This window comes from Garra rufa, chromosome 19, assembly GCF_049309525.1.
Source record: "Garra rufa chromosome 19, GarRuf1.0, whole genome shotgun sequence".
NCBI classification, from domain to species: Eukaryota; Metazoa; Chordata; class Actinopteri; order Cypriniformes; family Cyprinidae; genus Garra; species Garra rufa.
Genome location: NC_133379.1, coordinates 29,112,253 through 29,133,623, shown reverse-complemented (window position 1 = coordinate 29,133,623; position 21,371 = coordinate 29,112,253). Strand labels below are relative to the sequence as shown.

At 34.9% G+C, this 21,371-nt stretch overlaps 1 protein-coding gene across 1 annotated transcript; it reads left to right on the top strand.

Moving 5' to 3' along the window:
• The first annotated feature begins 308 nt into the window (after positions 1-308).
• On the top strand, positions 309-19,490 carry fam169ab (family with sequence similarity 169 member Ab). Its single transcript, XM_073824618.1, has 13 exons — positions 309-640; positions 6,662-6,798; positions 7,136-7,235; positions 8,011-8,096; positions 8,880-9,051; positions 10,527-10,706; positions 12,162-12,284; positions 12,514-12,605; positions 13,555-13,594; positions 13,703-13,820; positions 14,904-15,063; positions 15,276-15,440; positions 17,189-19,490. The coding sequence occupies exons 2-13, from the start codon at positions 6,664-6,666 to the stop codon at positions 18,092-18,094; spliced, it is 2,277 nt and encodes a 758-aa protein (XP_073680719.1). The 5' UTR covers positions 309-640; positions 6,662-6,663; the 3' UTR covers positions 18,095-19,490.
• The last annotated feature ends 1,881 nt before the right edge of the window (positions 19,491-21,371 follow it).

Genomic DNA, 21,371 nt, shown 5'->3' with positions numbered 1-21,371 from the left:
TCCATGTTTTTCAGCAATTACTCCCTTTTATATTGTCTAGTGACTGTCTACTGCCTAGTGAGTTAAACCTTAAACCATTTGCATGCCCTGTGTTAACACATTTCTTGGAATAATCAATTTCTCAATCCAAGACTGCCATCTACTGTATAGGCTAGCTATTTTTATACAAATGTTTTTAGCCTGATAGCCAATGCAATACTTAAGTCTATTTTTACAACTCCACTGACGAACTTATCCTCTTGCCCCTATACGTCACATTCTACACATGACACCCTATGAAAGATGACTGTTCCTCACCTAGTGGACTTCAGTCTTCAAAGATTGCCTTTTGTCACAATTTTATCTCTGTTTATCAGCACTTCTTGGAATTTTGAATAATCGCAATATAGCTGGCTTCTCATGATACTTTAACATAAGAAAAATATAGTAATCTTCTCAAATCCTTTACTTTAGAGATATTTGAGTCCTCTCACATCCCGTAGAAAGCAGCTCCACGGGTGCGCGCGCAGGGTTGACCGCGTTCCCGAGCTGACGCTATTAACAACAAGCGGAGGATCCGTGATATATCGGCTACTGGTTAAATAACCCGGTTAACGGAAAATACAAAACACATAAAAACCACACCATCAGGCGGCTTAAGGTGAGTCAACAGTTTTCCTCCAGTCGCGTACGCGCATTATTGATAGTTTCTTGCGTGTTGCGAAAGCAAACTGAACTGGCACGGCCCAGTACAGGGGAGATGCAGTTTATTTAGATGTTTGAGATTAAATCTACTGCTGTTTAAGATTTGATATTTCATAATCTGTAAGGTGTGGTCGTATCTGAGACGTTGTGCTGAAATGCTGCATTACAATTGTGGCCATTTAATAAAAATAATAAAAATCAAAGAGCGATTGAGATGTTCATGCGACTTCAGGTGAGGCGCACAAATATTAGGTAAAATATGAGCGTGCGCGTTCACGCACTTTTCGAAACTCATGTTCACTTTCGAATTCCTGGATCTGCCTGCATTTTTAATAACTGATGTTAGTAAGTGATTGGCAGGCCTGAACTTCAGCATTTATTCTTTATTATTTAGACTTGTTTTACTTTTGGTTTTATTTGGATAGTTTGGATTCCTCCGTTTTCACCTTCTTTTTTTAATGTTATAAATATATTAAAGTAGACGTTTTATTAATGCTTTATGATGAGTTTTGTTTATCACATAGATCAGCATGATGTGGACACGTTTTCTGACACACCCCCTCAGCTTGACTCGTTTCCTTCACTTTGTATAAATGTGACTGACAGAACAAATGTGCTTCATTTATAATCCTAAACATTTTAAAAACAAATTGTCGCTTATTTTGGATAAAGTACTTTTAGTTAGTGGAGTTCATAAACTGGCATCTAGCGACGTCCAATTCGTAAACGAATCGTCACTTTAGACGGATCTTTTAGATGATTCGATTGAATCGGTTCAATAAAAACGATTTGTTCTCGAAACGGTCCGAGCGCTTGAACTGATCCAACTAGAGAACTGGTAAGTTAACCAAATTATTTACTTTAATACAAAATGTTAACGTAAACATGCTTGGCATATGTTGAATATTGTACAGGGCTTGATGAATCATTTTTTAAATCGGTTCTTCAGAACGAACTGTTCGAAAGAACCGATTCGCGACTTCGGAGCTTGTTGTGAGGTGGTATATATAGGCTGTGTCCAAATTCAGGGTCTGCATCCTCCTTAGGATCCTTCCTACCAGGTTGAAGGAGGAGGGGTCCTCCGAAGACCGCAAAACCTGGAAGTAGGTGTCAGTGAATTTGGACAGCCTACACTTCTTTCAGTTCCCTCCCTTCCCCGTTGCTCATATCCTGTCGCCTAGCAACCGTGACAGCGCTAAGCAAGAAGTAAGGTTATCTGTACTGCACAAAACAAAATAACTACTCTTTCATCCCTAAAAGCGTTAAAAACATCTTCAATCACTAACAAGAAATTAGCTGTGTGTAAGGGGATATTCACACAGGCAGTAAGAAAGAAGCTAGTTTACGAAAGTGATGTTTTTTAACATATATACATACAAAAGTAAAAAAAAAAGCTTAACGCTAAAACCAAAGGCCAAACTAGACAACCGCTGTAAAAAAATATTTTTTGAAACGGCAGTTTTTTTTTAAACTTCCATCATTACTACCGCTTGCTTCGTCCGCCATTATTTGAAAATACTGGAAGCACTCTGCCGAAAGGAATTATGGGATAGGTAGGACGGGAAAGGATCCACCAGACCCATCCTTCAAATTCGGGGAAAAGGAGGACGCATTTGAAGGATCCTATGAATTTGGACAGCCTTCGTCGCGGCGCTGTGACGTAACATCCTTCAAATGAGTCCTCCGAAGGATGTAGACCCTGAATTTGGACACAGCCATAGTGTATCCACCTTCCGCGGAAAGAGAACTCTGTGTTCTGTTTGAACGAGAAAGAGAAGGAGTTCTGTTAAAAGATTCAGGCATTGGTTTTGAAATTCAGACCATGAACTGAGAATGAAATGCTTTTGCTGACATAATTGAATGTAGTTTGATGTGTTAACCAATAACTGTGTCTGTAAATGTGTTAGCTACATATGACCAATTAATTAGTCTCTAGAAAATGTGTTAAATATATTTTCTTTTGCATTTAGGCCCTCAGAGTTCAACCAATGTCTTGACTTTCATCTCCAAGTTATTGTGTAGTTTGCTTTCCTGTCATGTCGTTTTTGACTAAACCAGTTCAATCCAGCACCAGAAATCAAACAGCTCACCCTCCCCTCAGAAACTTCACAATCTCACACACGCCTCCTTGTTTTTATGAGCACAGCGTCTCTCCTCCACCAGTGATGTTTCTCTTGTGAGTTATCTTTGACTCTAGTTTGAGTTGTCATCTTTCACTGTCAGTTCCTAATTAAATCGCCCAACAAGTTGGAAAGCATTTAGGAGCGTGTGAGACATGTTTTGCATTGTCTTGCTAGCCTTTCACCGTAATTATGCTGAGTCGACTATCAATGAGAAAATGCCATTGCCTCCAGAATTTTCTTTTTGTGCTTGACTGCTAATTCTAGTTGACAATGTGTGAATATTAGAGAATGAGGGAACTGGCTTATTTGTTATATAAGGAGAGCTGTGGTGACCACATACATGTTCACACAGGCGTACTGTCCACCAGTGAGTGTTATGCCAGCCGTTCCCTGTTCAAGCCAGATGACTAGGCCTCTGTACTGTCATAGCTGCTTGTTTTTATATAAAATATACTGAGGCTAGTTGTCAACTGTAAAGTTTTTATATGAGCCTTAGATCAACCTGACTTCACTTCCACGTGTAGCATTTGTAATGCACTAACAACGCCCCCTGCTGATTTTGGCCTCGGATTTATTAAGTTAATTGGCTTTATCTGATCTGCTTGCGTGATACTACAACAGAGGCAATAATAGATTTAAAAGCCCTTGGTGAACCATGCCTGTGTGGACTCAGGATATGGGATTTCGGATCGCTAGCTTTGCTCAGAGTGGGGGTTGCCTTTGTTTTGGCCAGAACGGGACCACTGGTATTTTGGAATGCTGTACTCCATATGTGCTTAGTAGCAAACATAAAGCATGTATTTTAAAGAGAAAGAAGAAAACAGCATAGTATTTCAATAGCAGTCCTTGTGATTGTGAATTACATATGAGGGTGGAAGATTTCCGCACATAGATGACTGGTTCAAGTTTGTTGCATGGATTTGTCACACTGACCAACAGAAAGTTGGTTACTTAGAAAGTGATATATATATCGCTACACTGTTGACAAATTAAACCCTTTTGCATGTGAAATTTTGCAGGAAATTTGCTAATGTGACCACACCTTGAGAGACTTCTTTCAAAAACATAAAAAAAATGTACCTGCATCTTCTGAATGGTAGTGTACTGTGAATGATTATGCTTAGATGTACTTATTAGGCTCTTTAGATATGATATAGATACAGGTATTAGGTTCCAGCTGACAAAACTCTTTCTTCCTGCATATTAGAGCACGACCCCAGACGTTTATTTCCGACTTTTCCTGTAGACAGCTGTTATGCAACTTGTGCCGCTGCACAACATGCTATTGATGTTTTTGCCTTCAGCTATAGCATGCTCACAAAGCTACATTTTATCTCATGCTTAAGTTGCTGTTAACATTTAACAGCAAGCAAATCAAAAGTAAAAGCATTTTTAAAAATTAATGTTATGTCTTTTGTTTATATGATGTTAGTTGGATAATGCAAATGCATCTATATTACATTAACAAAACATGCATCAAGCAAAGGGTTTATAGGCTAAAACTAGTTTTATTTAAAGATGTGGAATGTATTTTCTCCGCCGTTAAAGGTGACATATCATGAAAATATGGCTTTTTCCATGTTTAAGTGCTATAATCGGGTCCCCAGGGCATGTACCCCCAGAAAACTTGGTTTTGGTAAGCCTTTTTCTGCAAGCATGTAAAAAAACTAGCGTGTCAGATTTTGCTCCCATAGTGACGTGGTAAAGTGATCTTATTGTAAAACTACTGCCCCTTAATCTGCACGTTTCCACCCACAGTGCTGTCCTTTTGTTTTTGCATGCAACACAGACAATTACAGAACGCCATTTAAAGTCCTATTTAGAGCCTCAGAGGTGACGAGAGCAGTGGATTTATTGATTTATTTACTGTATAATACATTGCTGCCACATAGATCTAATATAAACATGCTATTTCTCACCCAGCTGTTTACCTTCACAGACATAACTGACTGTTTTTGTAACTCCTGTGTGTTTTTAACATAAACTTGTGTGTATTTGACTGTTTAAGCGCAATAAGACTTGAAAGAGTCTAGTAGTTTAGTACTTACATGCCATGTGACAGCTGCTTTCTTTGCGCGTTCTTTGAATGTGTGTGCTCAGAAAAGTTTAAACTAATATGGTATAAATTGCATAGTTTCAGCACGATAGACAGGATAATCAAAACCAAACAGATGTTTTTAGCAGAGTATCTGAGGTACAAGCTTTAAAGGCACAGCCCTATTCTGAAAAAAGGGGGCGGGGAACAGCAGCTCTTTTGCATTTATCCTTCATGTTTTTGCAAAACATAAAAGTTGTTTTCCCTCAGGTCCTGTGGTGTGACCCTCTGGCACATGTAAAGAGATCATGCATTCCACTGAAAGAATGTAGGATGTCATGGGGGGTGTTTTGGTGGCTGGTTAGGTTTTTGTGGCTTAAGGCTGTTGTCTATTGCTGTGTGGGTGTGCTTGTATGGACAGACGTAATATTGATTTCTTGTGTGTGCCGTGTCCTTAAAATTCATGTCTAGAAGAACATTTTAACAATGCAACGACATGGCCATGTTAGCGGTCATAATTTTATTAGCGACCATCGATAGATCTCCATTTCAAAGATCACATCAGTATAAAGTATAACAACAGCTTTGAAGAATTTGAAACTTTCAATTATAATTTTTATGTTAAATTTCACAAAAAACCCTTCCTGACCCCTGGACACTAAAAAAATGGTGATATGTTGAACTCCTTTACTCATTCCAGCCTTTTTAGATTTGCAGTGAAGCAGTGAAGCTTGGCTGTTTGTGTATATGTGTGTGTGTGTGTGTGTGTGTGTGTGTGTGTGTGTGTGCGCACGCTACTGTTCGGTCTGATTGTCAGCATGACACAGATAGTTGTTGACAGTAGGGGATTCATTGAGGCCAGCTGAGGATGGACAGCAGCCAACTATGATGTTTAGGATAGTGTTGGAACAGAGATTGTGTATTTATGAATATGTGTTTTGTCTCAGCTTTGTGTGCATATCATGTAATTTTTGGTTTTCTTTAAATGGTTAGTTTTATTATATGGTTGACATTGAATGTGCAGGGATTTAGTGTGTGTGAGAACTGTTTTTTTTTAGCGTTGAAGTGTCAAGTTTTAATGAAGCGAAACCTTGACTCCAATATATAGTTGGTTAATAGAGATCTTAGGTAACATCCTTTATTACTATTGAATTTTTCTGCACCCAAATTCTGTGAGTTTAAGATTTCATCTTGCAAAGTCCAATATTTTTGTATGCTTACTAAGCTCAATGTTGACTCCAGAATTTCTGTCAGACAGAATATTCATGCAGTTCCCTCTCAACCTTTTTGGCTTCTATTGTCTCATATAAACCACCTTCTTTTCCTATCTAATGGCAACAATTTAGCTTTCAACTGACTCCTCTGTGGTTACGTAGCCAAAAAACACTTTTCAGGTGACCATATACTGAATCATCTGTATAACCCCAAAGGTAGACTTGAAGAACCCAAATATATATATTTTTTGTCATTAGGGGTTTTATAAAGTGACCACTAAAACAAATGACATTGTGTTAAGTTGAAAAGGCTATACAATCTGCAAGACCTTTTTCATATGAAATTGAAGCATGTGAGGGGTGTTTGTTGCAGATACTGGTGTATTAAAAGATATTTGGTCAGGCGAAGATGAAACAAGAGGCAAAAGCAGAAAGGTCAAACCTTTTTTTGAACAAACTGAGATGGAGCAAGGAATTTGCATTTTGGTGTTTCTTACTCATCAGTATGCTTGAAATTACTCATTAATTTTCTGGGATAATTTGACAGAGTTATTAATTAAAAAACAAACTATTGAATTTATTTTTGTGGCCTCTGACCCATGCAGGGATGGAGTTCCCTGTAGATGTGTTGGTGTCTGGCAGGCATGAGGACTTGGAAAGTTCAGCCCAGAGCTACATGAACAAACTGCTCTACAGCAACCCAGATAACACACAGTACCTTACCCTGCCCAGCACGAGAAAGGTAAAACACACGCACGCACACGCACACACCCACACGCACACACCCACACACACACACACACACACACACACACACACACACACACACACACACACACACAGCAGAGCTCAGATGAGCTTCAGAATATCGGATGATACTGAGCCCTATCCAATTTTACAGTTTCGCATTTGTAATATAACATCTAAAAATGATCATAATGAGTCATTTTTAATTCACTGAAGAATCTAGATTTTACTAAAACTTAAAAATTTGCCCCAGTTCACTTTCTTTGTGCCTCACCAGTGATTAAATTGTAAACTAGAATGTTCCTTTAAGAATCCTGTTCTGGCTCTTTTAGATCCGGATCAGTCCTGCCAATGTTGGGTTTGTTCCTCTTTATGGAGCCGATCTCAAACACAAAGTCCTGGCTCTGTTTGCTCCTGAGGACCAGTTTACAGGTAGCCCACTTTCCTGCCCCTATTACTTATGAAAATAACATTATGAGTTGATTATATGACAATAACAATCATTGATGTATGGAAGCCCGTTTCTGCGACTGACTAAAAAATAAAAAAGGCAATTGCCACTTTTTATCTCACAATTTTGACTTTTTTGTCATATAAACTCGCAATTCTGACTTTTTTTCTCAAACTGTGAGATTTAAATGCACAATTGTAAGTTTTAAAGTCAGAATTGCGCGATATAAATTTACATTTGCACGAAATAAAGTCAGAATTGCAAGATATAAACTCGCAATTTTGACTTTTTTTCTTGCAATTGCAAGTTTGTATCTTTTTTGCAAGTTATAAAGTCCAGTTCTGAGAAAAAAAGACTGATATGTTTATATCACACAATTCTGACTTAAGTTCTCAGAATTGTGAGTTTATATCTTGCAATTCTGACTTTATAACTCACAGTTGCAAGTTTATATCATGCAATTGCAACTCTATTTCTCAGAATTGCGAATTTATATCTTGCAATTCTGACTTTATAATTTGCAATTGTAAGTTTATATCTCACAGTTTTGAGAAAAAAAGAATTGCGTTTGTATCATGCAGTTCTGAGAAAAAGAGTCAGAATTGTGAGATAACTAGTCGCAATAACCTTTATTTTTAATTCAGTGGCAGAAACAGGCTTCTATATGGATGAACTTATAGGGAAGTCAGGTTGGAATTTTTTCAGTGTCTTATTTACCTTTATTTCTCTTCTTTGCCTTTCTCTTTTTTATTCTAGCTGTGGCGTTGTTTTTGGCTGATCAGTGGTACGCAGTGGAAGATATTCTTAGAACGTCAAACCCTGCAAGAGAAGGCCTTGTGAAGGTAATCTTGGGCATTGAACTTTTTTAATGAAATTATTCAGACACATTTTTGTACTTTGTGTCTAATCAGAATGTCGCTTCTTTGCCAAGTCAATAAAAAAGCAGAAATCTGGCATTTTCTTCGAGGCCTTGTTAAGGACTTGCAAATGTTCTCAAGCACTCCTACAATGATCTTGTGTTATTTTTTTTAATTTTATAAACGCATTTTGGTATGTGTGTGAATGTTTAATTGTAGAGAGAGAGGAAACAAACAAGATGTTTGAGCAGTAAAATGTAGTGGTTTGGCCAAGCAAATAATTGCTAACAGACAGTAGTTTGTGGCTGATCAGTGAGAGGTGTTTTTGCCTCTTTGCATACATAGTCTTGCTTTTATTAGAACACAGTCCTGAAATATTTTTAAATGTACACAGGGACTCTTTCTCTCACTTACGCAAAAATACTCAGTGCAACCATTTCTTTATGCTTGCACATGTTCATTTCACTGGAACGTGTAGCACAACACACTCCATGTGTTGTAATATCCTGTGAGACGGTCTGGATTTCCTCTGCAGGAATATCATCTTTATATCTCGACCATTGCATTATGTTGTGCACCTCTTGTTTAAAGTCACCATGAAATGAACATTCAACTTATTTAATTTCTAAATGCATGTAACTGATCTTATAGTCAATTCATCCTTTACATTTATTTATTTATTTGTAATTTTTAATCAAAATGTCAAAACTCAATCTCCCAATGAAATGTCACATTTATTGTCTCTTGTGTATAATTGTATTTGGGCAGGTAAGGTCTGTGGGCGAGAGGATTGTATTATACGTGCTGAACCGCATCATTTACCGGACTGTAGAAATGGGTTCTAATGAGGTTCCGTTCTTGTGCCACGGAGAAGATGTCTTTGCCAAAATCCTCTGGAAGAATGGAGAGGCAGTGGGGTTCTACTCGGTCAAATCTAAAGGTTGGTCCTTCTCCTTGGAGAGTCTGGCAGTGCAGTAGATGCATTGCTCATTCTGCCCACTGTCTTATAAGTTTATATCACAATATAAATTACAATGTCTTTGTTAAAAGGTGAGTGAGAGATGAAACTAAGCCTTGCCTAGTTTGTAGGAAAACTTGCACGTAAAGGCTGTTAATTCAGACTGCAAAAAAAAATTTTTTTTACACATTATTATTATTATAATAATCCTGAGAACGATTTGATAGACACAGAAAGTTGTGCCATATGGAAGCCCACATAAGAAATAAAATCATGCTTAAATCATTATGATTAAATCATTAAATCATTAAGTTATTATGATGTGTGAGTCAGTCATTAGAGAAATAGTCAATTATGACAAAAAATTTTTATTACAGTTGCTAGAGTTAAAATAGAAATGGCGCCTCGTTAAAACGAGGACTTTAATTGTAATTATGACCCATTTCATCTTTTTCTTTTGATCTCAAAATTATGACTTGGTATGCCATGTTTTTTATTTTTTTATATTATTCTTTTAGAATATTTGTTATATTACTTCATGACATAGTATCTTAGTTTTGACTTGTGTCATAATTATGAAGTTCGTAATTTAGTTTGACATATTTCTTAAATGATATATAAAAAATTGGACTTTGTCATAATTTTTCTTGAATTTTTTTTTCTCATAATTGACTCGGTATGTCATAGTTATAACCATTATAATTTAGTTATATTATCTTAATTATTACTCATAATTTTAGATTTTTTATCTCAATTATAACATTGATAATTTTGACTCGCATCATGCTGACATTTGAATGTCATAATTATGACTTGCATAATTTAAATTTATTTTATGTCATAATTCTGAATTTTTATCTCAAGAATTTGACTTTTTTTTTTGTCATTTTGACTTATCTCATAATTTTGATTTACCAGAGCACATTTATTTCTTAAGTAGTGGAACAGCTACGACTTTCTGTAAGTAATTATATAGGTTAATAATAATAAATAATAATAATAATTGTTATCCAGTATAATTGTAACTAATTTTAACAGTAAGTTATCACTGTTCAAGATAAAAAGGTAACACTTTATAATAAGTTATTATAATTAGTTAACATGAACTAAGAATGAACAATACTTCTACAGCATTTATTAATCTTAATGTTAATTTCAGCATTTACTAATGCATTATTGTAATCACAAGTTGTGTTTGTTAGCATTAGTTAATACACTAACTTGAACAAACAATGAATGATTGTATTTTTATTAACTAACATAAACAAAGATTTAAAAATTGTGTTGAATTGTTCATCGTTCAGTCATGTTAGTTAATACATTATCTAATGTTAACAAATACTTTTTACTAGGAAGCCAATGTAACTTTTTTTTACTTTTAAATGGAAGCCAATGTAACATGTAGTGTTTTTGCACCAGAAGTTTCCTCCATCTGCTGTGCTTTTTCTCTCCTACAGGTAGCTTGTGTAATAGCTTTGTGAGCCAGTGCTACCTACTTCCTGTCATGGACTCTATATTTGTGCGAAAGGATCACCGTGGTAACAGTCATGGCTTGCAGATGTTGGAGGACTTCGTGGACTCCTTTAAAGATGATGAACTGGGCGTGAAATACCCTTTAACACCAGCAATGCAAAAAGGTCAGATTTCTGCTTACTAGTTTGTAACCTTATGCTCACAAGGAAGGAAAAAAAAAACATTTGAATGAGGTGATGGTAAGAAAATGACTTGCAAATGCCTGTCCTCCACTGGCCTGTACAATGTTATTTTATAGAAAAGATGTTTTGAGACTGTAGTGAAATATTAGAAAATCTGTATTATTAAATACTAAGCAGCACAACTGTTTTTTTAGCATTGATAAAACAACAGTAAATGTTTCTTGAGCACCAAAATTGGCATTTTAGAATGAGTTCTGAAGGATCATATGACACAGAAGACTGGAGTAATGATGCTGAAAATTCAGCTTTGTATCACCAGAATAAATACATTTCATTGTTTACTTGTTTACTTTTACTATATGTTATGAAATTAGACTGTAAATAAATATAAAAGGATACATACAGTCAAGCCTGAAATTATTCATACCCCTGGCAAATTCTGACTTAAAGTTATTTTTATTCAACCAGCAAGTTTTTTTTTGGACTGGAAATGACACAGGATTCTCCCAAAAGATAATAAGATGGTGTACAAGAAACATCATTGTGGAAAAAATATTTCTCAGCTATTTACATATGAACAAAAAGTGTCATGTCCAAAATTATTCTTACCTATTGCAAACTGTCACAGTCTATGGGAAAATCCAAAGTTCTATACCATTCCAAATAGTCCAAGCTGTTCTAAAGCATCGTAATTACCCTGATTCATTGGGAACAGCTGTTTTAATCAACTCAACAGGTGAAAAACAGAAGCTCTCTGCTGTTGGTTTGTGGACAGTCATGGCTAAGACAAAGGAGCTCACTGAGGACCTGCGGCTGCGCATTGTGGCTGCTCACAAATCAGGAAAGAGCTTTAAGACTTTTGAAGTTCCAGTGGCTACAGTGCAAAGTATTATTAAAAAATACAAGACGTTCTGCACTGTGAAAAATCAACGACCCAAAACACACAGCAAAAGTGGTCAAGAAATGGTTAGCAGACAAAAACATAAGCGTTTTGCAGTTGCCCAGACAGAGTCCTGATTTAAATCCAATTGAGAATCTGGAGGGAGCTAAAGATCAGGGTGATGGCAAGGAGACCCTCCAACCTGAAAGAGTTGGAGCTCATCGCTAAAGATGAATGGCCAAAAATACCAGCGGAAACATGCAAAAAGCTGGTCAGCACTCATAGGAAGCGTTTCATTGCTGTAATAGCCAATAAAGGCTTTTCCATTGATTATCGAGAAGGGTATGAATAATTTTGGACATGCCACTTTTTGTTCAAATATAAATAAAAGATAAGTAATCGTTTTTTCCACAATGATGCCTCTTGTACATCGTCTTATTGAATGGTTGAATAAAAGTTACTTTTAAGTCAGAATTTGCCAGGGGTATGAATAATTTCGGGCTTGACTGTATATGTAAATGTGTATATAAAGAGTAATTTTACATTTTTTGCTCCAGTATGCAGACAATATCTGAGCACATACCCTGCTGATGTGGACCTGCTATGGGAGGTGGAAGGAGTTGGAGGTCCCTATCAGAAAGTGAAAGTGGCAAGCAAACTTGGCTCCATGACACTACAATGTAAGTTTTTGCACTGGTTCTTTCAAGGTCATAACTGTCGCTAACCTTTCCGAAACTCCTGCTAAAATTCTAAAATTTAACAGTTACAGGGTTATTTCTCAATATGGCAGCTTTTAACAGTATATATATCATTGTTCATTGCAAGTGACATAACACTGTCAGCTCAATTTCACATCTTTACTTGATTTATAGGTTAGATTTTAGATTTGTTGTGTCCATCTCCATACAGCCAACCACAGCACATGGACAGAGGAAAGCAAGAATGGAGAGGTTGCGGTTAATCAGGTGGAGATGACTGAGGGGAGCTGCCTGGACATCACGGTAAATTTGATCCTGTCTTTATTTAGTATAGATGTTTTTCTTAGTGTTTTTAGAATTAGCTTTAATATCTCAGAAGTGGAGCTAAAGTTATCGAAGCTCATTTCTCCCACTGAATAAAAAATTACAAAAGGTAATTTTATCTCACAATTATGCCTTTTTAAACTCGTAATTGCGAGTAAAAACAAATGTTTTTGACACATAATTGCGAGTTAAGTCAGAATTGCGAGATACAAACTCGCAATTGCAAGAAAATCTGAATTGCACGTTTTTATCTCGCAGTTTCAAACTTTCTATCTTGCAATTGCAAGTTTATATCTCACAATTCTGACTTTATTTCTCAGAATTGCAAGTTTGAGAAGAAAAGTTCTACAGGAGGATGTGGTGGTAATCAACAAACATCTCAAAGTAGCTTTTTATGTCAGAATTCTGACTTTTTTCTGAGAATTGCTTGATACAAACTCGAAATTCTGAGATAAAAAGTTTTGGAAATTGCCTTTTTTAAATTATTTATTCAGTGGCGAAAAAAGGCTTCCATATAAAAGTTTAATTTAGAGACACTTCTCAGAAAAGTATTTGGACACTTACTGTACCATTTTAAATGTACAGTATATCTTCAAAAAGCAAAAAAAAAAGTTTTTTTTGATAAATCATCACCTTAATAAAAGATGATTGCTATCTGACTAAAAATCATTTACTCATAAATCACTTATTTTTTGAGTACTTTAATAATTTTCTTAACATTAAATTATTATTTAACCTAATGTTTACATAGTATCTGTCAATTGAAGGTTTAATTTTTAGCTTCAGTTTAATTTTTTGAAAATATGTAGTTTTGCACATGCTTGCTTCATTTTGTTTTTTTGAATGTGAAATATTTGTATGTAGATATTTATAGATTCTGTTAATCCTTGACTGAGTAAAGTGAATTGTTTTCATTTCGGTTTTACAGGAGGATGTAGTAGTAGTCAACAAACATCTCAAAGTAGCAGGTGGTTTGAATTTTTCTTCAATTTATCATTTTAAAAACACCCTTTCCTGCCAAATCAGGCAGTTTAAGTGGGTGTTAAAGCCTTTTTTTCTTTCATTCTTTGCTGTAGAAATTAGTGACTTGCCCATTTCCACACGCACACGAAGCAGCGAACGAAGACAAAAGAAAAGGCCGCGGGAAGAACCAGAAGAGAGTACTGGGGAAAACCAACCTGAAAAAATCAACAGGTCTTTAAAAACTCTTCACATATGACACCTCATTGACTGATTGCTTTTAGAGGTTATTTTTTATTTAGTACTGACCTGAATAAGATATTTTACATAAAAGACATTTACATATAGTCCACAAGAGAAAAAAATAGTTGAATTTATAAAAAATGACCCTGTTCAAAAGTTTACATATGCTTGATTCTTAATACTGGGTTGTTATTTGAATGATCCACAGCTGTTTCTAAGAAAAAACCTTTAGGTCCCACAAAAGGATTTTTGTGTATTTGAACCTATTCCAACAATGACTGTATGATTTTGAGTTCCATCTTTTCACACTGAGGACAACTGAGGGACTCATATGCGACTATTACAGAAGGTTCAAATGCTCACTGATGCTCCAGAAGGAAAAAACTATGCATTATGAACAAAATAAATATGTGTACATTTTTCTTATTTTGCTTAAATATCATATCATGTATATATTTTTTATTTGAGGATGTCCTTCAGAAGCTACAGACGATACTGTCATGTTTCCCAGAAGACAAAATAAGTTAAATTTACCCTAATCTTCAAAAGCTCCTAATGGATTGTGTTTCCTTCTGGAGCATCAGTGAGCGTTTGAACCTTCTGTAATATCAAGTGTGTGTAAACTTTTGAACGGGGTCATTTTTATAAATTCAACTATTATTTTCTCTTGTGGACTATATGTAAATGTCTTTTATGTGAAATATCTTATTTAGGTCAGTACTAAATAAAAAAATAACATCCATTTTGTATGGTTCCTTTAATTTTGTTAAAATAATTAACATTTAGCAGATTCTGCAAGGTGTATGTAAACTATTGACTTCAACTGCATGTAAAGCTTATTAAATTAGGTAAAAACCCCATAGACCCAATGGAGTGACCCAAACCATATCTAAAGACCAGAACACCCTAGAAATCATATATAAACACTAGGAATTTGTTATAGTATTTATTATAAATTCTTTTTTTTATAATACAACAACTAATGCTAAATTAGTATTAATATTGCAGTGTGGAATGTTAACATGTTAACATATTCATACTCCTCATTATTTCTAATCTGTAATTTGAATTTAGAGTGGTCGAACCAGAAGCAGACACAGAACCTGATGCCGTTGTGCCAGAGACTAAAGAACACACGGATGGAGAAAGTGGTGGAGAACAAGAAGAAATAGCAACCTCGGTCCAGGTGGAGGAGGCTGCAACCACTGAGGCTTCTGCAGATACAGAAATTCTGGTAAGAGACACAGCAGCATCCTTTGTTGGTTGTCTCATCACTGGTTTAGTATGAGGGCAAACAAGTTAGCTTACAACAGTTGCCAATGTAAATTCATGTCTGTGGTTCATAAACCAGTATATTCTGTGTGCCAGAGGTGCAAATTTTGTCAGTTCACACACACAAATATGTACACACCCAAACCCATTATTGAATTTTCTCTCTCTGTGAAGGTGGCAGAAGTCAATGGAGAAATGATTGACAGTCAGGAAGAGGAGAATGAGGGGTCAGCAATCATAACAGAGGACGCACAGGCCACACAAGAGCTCCCTCTAGAGGCTGAATCTATCATCCAAAATGGTACTGTTGAGGCGATGGAAGCAGAGGAAGAAGCACAGGTAAACATTTTAGTTTGGTTAAAGGTGAAGGCTGTACTGTTACATGATTTGAGCAATCTGTATAAAGATATCTCTTATGCTCACCAAGGCTGGATATATAAAATATTTGATAAAATAAATACCATAAAAACAGTAATATTGTGAAATATGTTTACAATTTCATATAACTGTTTTTCTGTTGTAATATATTTTAAAACGCAATTTATTCCTGTGTTTGCAAAGCTTAATATACAGCAGCCATTACTCCAGTCTTCAGTATCACATGATGCTTAAGAAATTTTGTGGAAAGCGTGATACACTACCAGTCAAAGGTTTTTGAACATAAATAAATGCTAAAAAGTTTTTAAAATAAATGCCCTTCTGTTGAACCCCTTTTTGAGCTCAAAAAATCCTGAAAAAATATATATATTACCAGTCAAAAGTTTTTGAACAGTAAGATTTTTAATGTTTTTTAAAGAAGTCTCTTCTGCTCAGCAAACCTGCATTTATTTGATCCAAAGTACAGAAAAACAGTACCATTTTTAAATATGTTACTATTTAAAATAACTGTTTTCTATTTCAATACATTTTACAAATACATTCATGTAATTTATTACTGTAATTTCAAAGATCCATTATAAATAAATATATATTTATAAATAAATATATATTAAGCTTGTAATACTTTTTTTTATTATTAGTATTATGTTAAAATAGCTTAGTATAATTCTTTTAGGTTTCTTTGATGAAAAGAAAGTTCAAAACAACAGCATTTATGTGAAATAAAAAATCATTTGTAACATTATAAATGTCTTTATCATTGCTTTTGATCAATTTAAAGCATCCTTGCTTAATAAAAGTATTAATTTCTATCATTTCTTTCCCCAAAAAAATGCTGCCTTTAAGCTTTCGAATGGTATAGTATATAATGTTATAAAAGCTTTTTTACTTCAGATAAAAAAATGTACTCAACTGTTTTAAATATTAATAATAGTAATAATAATGAATGTTTCTTGAACAACAAATCAGCATATTAGAATGATTTCTGTGGCACTAAAGGCTGGAGTAATGATGCTGAAAATTTAACTTTGATCACAGGAATAAAGAAAGCTTTAAAATCTATTCAAATAAAAAAGCAGTTATTTTAAATAGTATTTTGTATTGCTGTATTTTAGATTTTTAAAAAAAGAGTTCAAAAGTAGAGCATTTATTTAAAATAGAAATCTGTAACATAATGCAGTTTTTTGGTCATTTTGATGCATTTTTGCTGAATAAAAGTATTGATTTTTAAAAAAGAAATCTTACTCACCTCAAACTTTTGATTGGTATTGTGTGTGTGTATATATATAATATAAATAATAAAAATTGCATCAACCATGCACCCAAAATAACATTTTTAAATAAAATTCTACATTTTAACAAAGAATACTGTTAATATTGTTACAACCATGTCTAGTGTTACAAAGGTGCTGAAAATTATGGAAATTTTCCAGAAGTTTCCAAAAATTCCCGAAAATTTCCAAAAATTCAATGAAGTTTACAAAATTTCTGTAAAGTGTCGGGAAGTTTCTGGAAGTTTTCCACCTTTCTGCAACCCTAATCAGATCTGTGGCATAGTGGTCAGTGTGCTCAAACATGTTGAGCTGTGGTGCTAACATGAACAATACAAGTTCAAACCCTACGTTTTCCAATCTTTTTTTGGAAAATTTTAGGAAAAATGAAATGCATAGTAGAATTAACAGATTCATTATCTGATTTGTCTTGTTAAGGATGCCATCACTGAGATTCCTGAAAAGTCTGAAGTAGAGCAAATCGACCAAGAACTTGTTACTGAGGAGAAACAGGAAGCAGAAGCAGAAGTTGCTTCGCCAGTTGAGGAGGAAGCGGAAGTTCAACAGGATCAGGAAGAGGAAGTAACTCCTTCAGTTGAGGACGTAGCTTCAGCAGTTGAGAAAACCGAAGACACGGATCGTCCACTGGCTGTTTCTGAGGCACCAGTCATTCATGTCGACCTGGTTGAGTGTGTTTCCTCTGTGCAGGATAGTGATACAGTAGAGGAACCATCTGCTTCTGAGCTAGAAACTTCACAGGAGGAGACAGCTGCTTCTCCGAGTGCAGCAGGTGAAGAAGAGGTCATTATAGAGACAGAGGAGCCAGCTGTGAATAAACAAGATGACTTCGACAAGCCACTGGAGACAGAGGAAAGCCAACCTACAACAGAGGACTCTGAAAAAGAAGAGCCAGAGGAAGAGAAATTACCTGAGACGGGTGAAAATGTTGAACAGAAAGAAGAGGAGGACACTGCCACCACTGAAGATGATGATGATGAGTGGAAAAGCTCAGACGAAACTCCCGATTCTCCTCCTGGAGTTCGAGTTCTTCGAGGAGGCAGGATTAAACCCGTTCCACCAACACCCAAACGCACATCCAGCAGACTGAGCAAACCTGTCATCATACCGGTAGTTGATGAGGATTTTGATGATGAAGAAGAAGAGGAGGAGGAAAAGCTCACAAGCACTGAAGAGGAGAAGGGGAGCACGGAGGAAGATGAAGCTGCTGAACACAATTCGGGAGAAGAGGAGGAGCCTCCGGTGGTTGACAGGAGAGTATTGCGGAGGCAAACCAAAGTGATACAGTCCACACCTACAAAAGCAAAAAGACGCAGTAAAAACTGATTACAATTATTCTCCACGATAGTCCACTCCATTGTCTACATTCTAAAAACATAGCAAGTTAGAGTTAGTAAGCACTACTTAGTACACTTATATACTATGATCTGTACAAGAGTATAGAACGTATTTTATACTTGGGTTAGGGTTTATAAGTCATCTAGTTTTTGGTTTAGGTTTTGTTTTATGACTAAAAGAGAGAATTAAAACGGGCAGTATTTCATATTAATATGTTGTAAGCACAGTCCTTGATTTGCAGTGCACTGCTAACTGCTCACAATTATAACTGATTTTTATCTCCCTTTTTTTGATTAACCTTTATAATTGAATGCTTATATTGCTTATAAAAAAGCAGCCATAAGCTTGCAAAATTTACAGACTGAGTTACAATGTGAAGATCTTATATTAGACGTGCTGTGGATTGAGTTTCACTTATATTTTTTCTAATTTTGTTCTCACAGATGTTTCGATTTCAATTTGTAGAGTAAAGTTTTATGGGGGGGGGGGGGGGGGGGGGGTCTTTTCAGAACCTTTCAGATAATTATGACAGGTTTTTAAATGTGAATTAAGGCATTGCTGTGTACTCCCATACATACACGTACATTATTAGATGTATCCACACATAAATATGCACGTTTATGTTTATGCCTGAGGAAAGTTTAGGCTTATATATAAAGTTTACGTGAAGGCTAAAATGTCGTGGTTAAGAGACTGACGTTAGCTTCCAAAACAGACGTTTGCGTTTAAATGTCGTATTGTCTTATTTTAAATACCAACTCCAGATTATATACAGATGAAAACTAATGTTTAAAATATGAGTGGTGAATCTTTATAGTTGTGTGGCTTTAAGTAAGGTAATAAAGACTCGCGTTGACACCCGTTAGCATTCTACTCGTAGTGAAGTATTTCGTTGACATGTTTTCATTCTGCGTTTCGTTTTCTCTTCCAAAAAAATTAACAAACGTCACATTAAATAACGCATATATTGTCGAAGTCATATTTAGTTTAAGCTGTGAAAGAAGCGCTCACACATTTCAGTTTTTCAGTTTTAACACCACATGAGGGCGCACTTGGATGCTTAAAAAAGCCATTGTGGGAATCTCCTCACACTCTTTTCACTGTTGTCTTCGTCGTTGACACCTGAGGTCAGTTGCTTGCAGTTTTATATCAGGTGAAATTATGGAAAAGAAAATAACTTTGTACTTGTATTCTTCCAGATTTTCATCTCTACTTAAAGGAGTTGCTTTTTGTTGATGGGGAAATCAAATTAGAAATTGGCATTTATCACAATCGAGTGCTTTAAACTTTATTTACTTGTTTTAGGTGTTTGAGCAATATTTTTCTGAAGTAGTTTTCTCAAACTGTGATTTTTCCTTTACTAAATAAATACATTTCTTGTAAATCCCATGTACTCATCAATTTTTTTAACCAAGTTGAATGTGTAAATATTAATATTCTGTGCTCTGAGCTGTGTAAACATACACATATGGATGAGGCGGAGTGATTTTGTACAGCTGGGTTGAATGATATTTCGGTGCCAATCATTTGCTAAGCAAGGTGTGTCAGAGTACATGTGCCGCCTCTTTTGTGTTTTCTAACAAAAGCCGCCCAGCTGGTTTCCTCTGCCTTACACTACCCTGTCTTCTAGCTTTTATCTATTTTAGCAAATTTTAGCCAATTTCCACATCTTTTGAATTTTGTATTTCATTGACTATATGTGTGTAACTGCTAATCCTAAAATAGCGAAGAGAATTGGTTAAGGGATATTTTGATGGAAACCAAATACAAAGGTGTCTCGATATATATTTTGCACCTTTTGAATTGTGCATGGTTTTTGCAAACCAATTGTGCAAGGTATTTCTCTGCAAATGCAAATGTGTGTGTACCTGCATGTACATCTGTGTGTTTGTGGTGTGGGTGCACTAGCTGCTGTGTGTGTGTATGTGTGTGTGTTTTATGGTCCTGGCTGATTAAGCTTGGCACTGTCAGGAGTGGGTTTGTGTGTGTAATTAATGATGTGTCTCCTGCTCTCTCCCATGGTAAAGGCTAATAGGATTTCCCAGCCCCAGGCTACAGCGAGGAGAGGCTGGGCGCATGAGGAAGTGTGTAGGAGAGGAGAGGGGAGGCAGATTGCGAGAGGTGATAGGAGAGGTGACAACGCAGGAGGTTTGAGCAGGTGGAGGTGAGAGGTTACGGAGGATTCTGGATGGCCTGGCTACGCTTGAGAGGAGAATTTGGGCTGCTGTGGGAAAACGAGACTGTGTTAAAACTATAGCCTCTTGAGAAAGAAACTGCTAAAAAAAAAATGGAAACATAATTTGTAAATTACCATTTGATGAATAAAAAGATTTTGAGTTATTTTCTAGGAAAAGGTATTTATTTAACTATGTTCATATTATTTTAACATGTTACAATATTTACAGATGTTTTAAAATTTGACATAATATATTTTAGTTTATTTTTAGTCAACATTAAAATTATATCCAGCTAAAATAAATAGACCACTTTGAACCATTTAATATTCTACTTTATGTAATATTTGCTATAATGTAATATATAATTAAATAAAAATAGAATAAATAATATGAATAATGTAATAGTATTAAATAATTAAATTCACCATTTAAACTACTTTAAACCTTTTAATATCAGTATTATATGTATTAATTTTCATCAATTTTTTCTTGTAGTTTTGAGTTGTTTTCTACGAAAAGGTATGAAATAATTTAATAAAAGTGCTTTTCTAGTATTTAAATGTATTTACACATATCTAGAAAATTAGAAATAATATTTAGTTTATTTTCAGTCATTAAAACCACTTTAAACAATTTAATATTGCTATTTTATGTAATATTTGCATCAGAAATAAAATAAAATAAAACTAAGTAATATGAATAAAATAATAAAACAACAGTATTAGATAATTAACTAGTTATTTAAACCACTTTAAACCATTTAACATCAATATTGTATGTATTATTTGCATCAATTTTGTTGGTAATTTTGAGTTATTTGCTACAAAAAGGTAGTAAATACTTTAATAAAAGTGTTTTTCTAGTATTTTAATGTATTACAATAAAATTATAAAATAATATTAGAAAATTAGAAATAATATATTTCAGTTTATTTTCAGTCATCCCTAGTTACATTCAGCTAATATAGGGAACATTTAACTATTGAAACTACTTTAAACCATTTGATATTGCTATTTTATGTCATATTTGCATCAGAATTAAAACAAAAAACAAAATTGATAATATGAATAAAATAATTGTATTAAATA

Bases quoted from the DNA above. Each gene is read 5' to 3' on its own strand.
- fam169ab (XM_073824618.1), top strand. From the start codon at position 6,664: ATGGAGTTCCCTGTAGATGTGTTGGTGTCTGGCAGGCATGAGGACTTG. The intron at 6,799-7,135 runs GTAAAACACACG...TGGCTCTTTTAG, and splicing joins CCCTGCCCAGCACGAGAAAG to ATCCGGATCAGTCCTGCCAA. The intron at 10,707-12,161 runs GTCAGATTTCTG...TTTTTGCTCCAG, and splicing joins AACACCAGCAATGCAAAAAG to TATGCAGACAATATCTGAGC.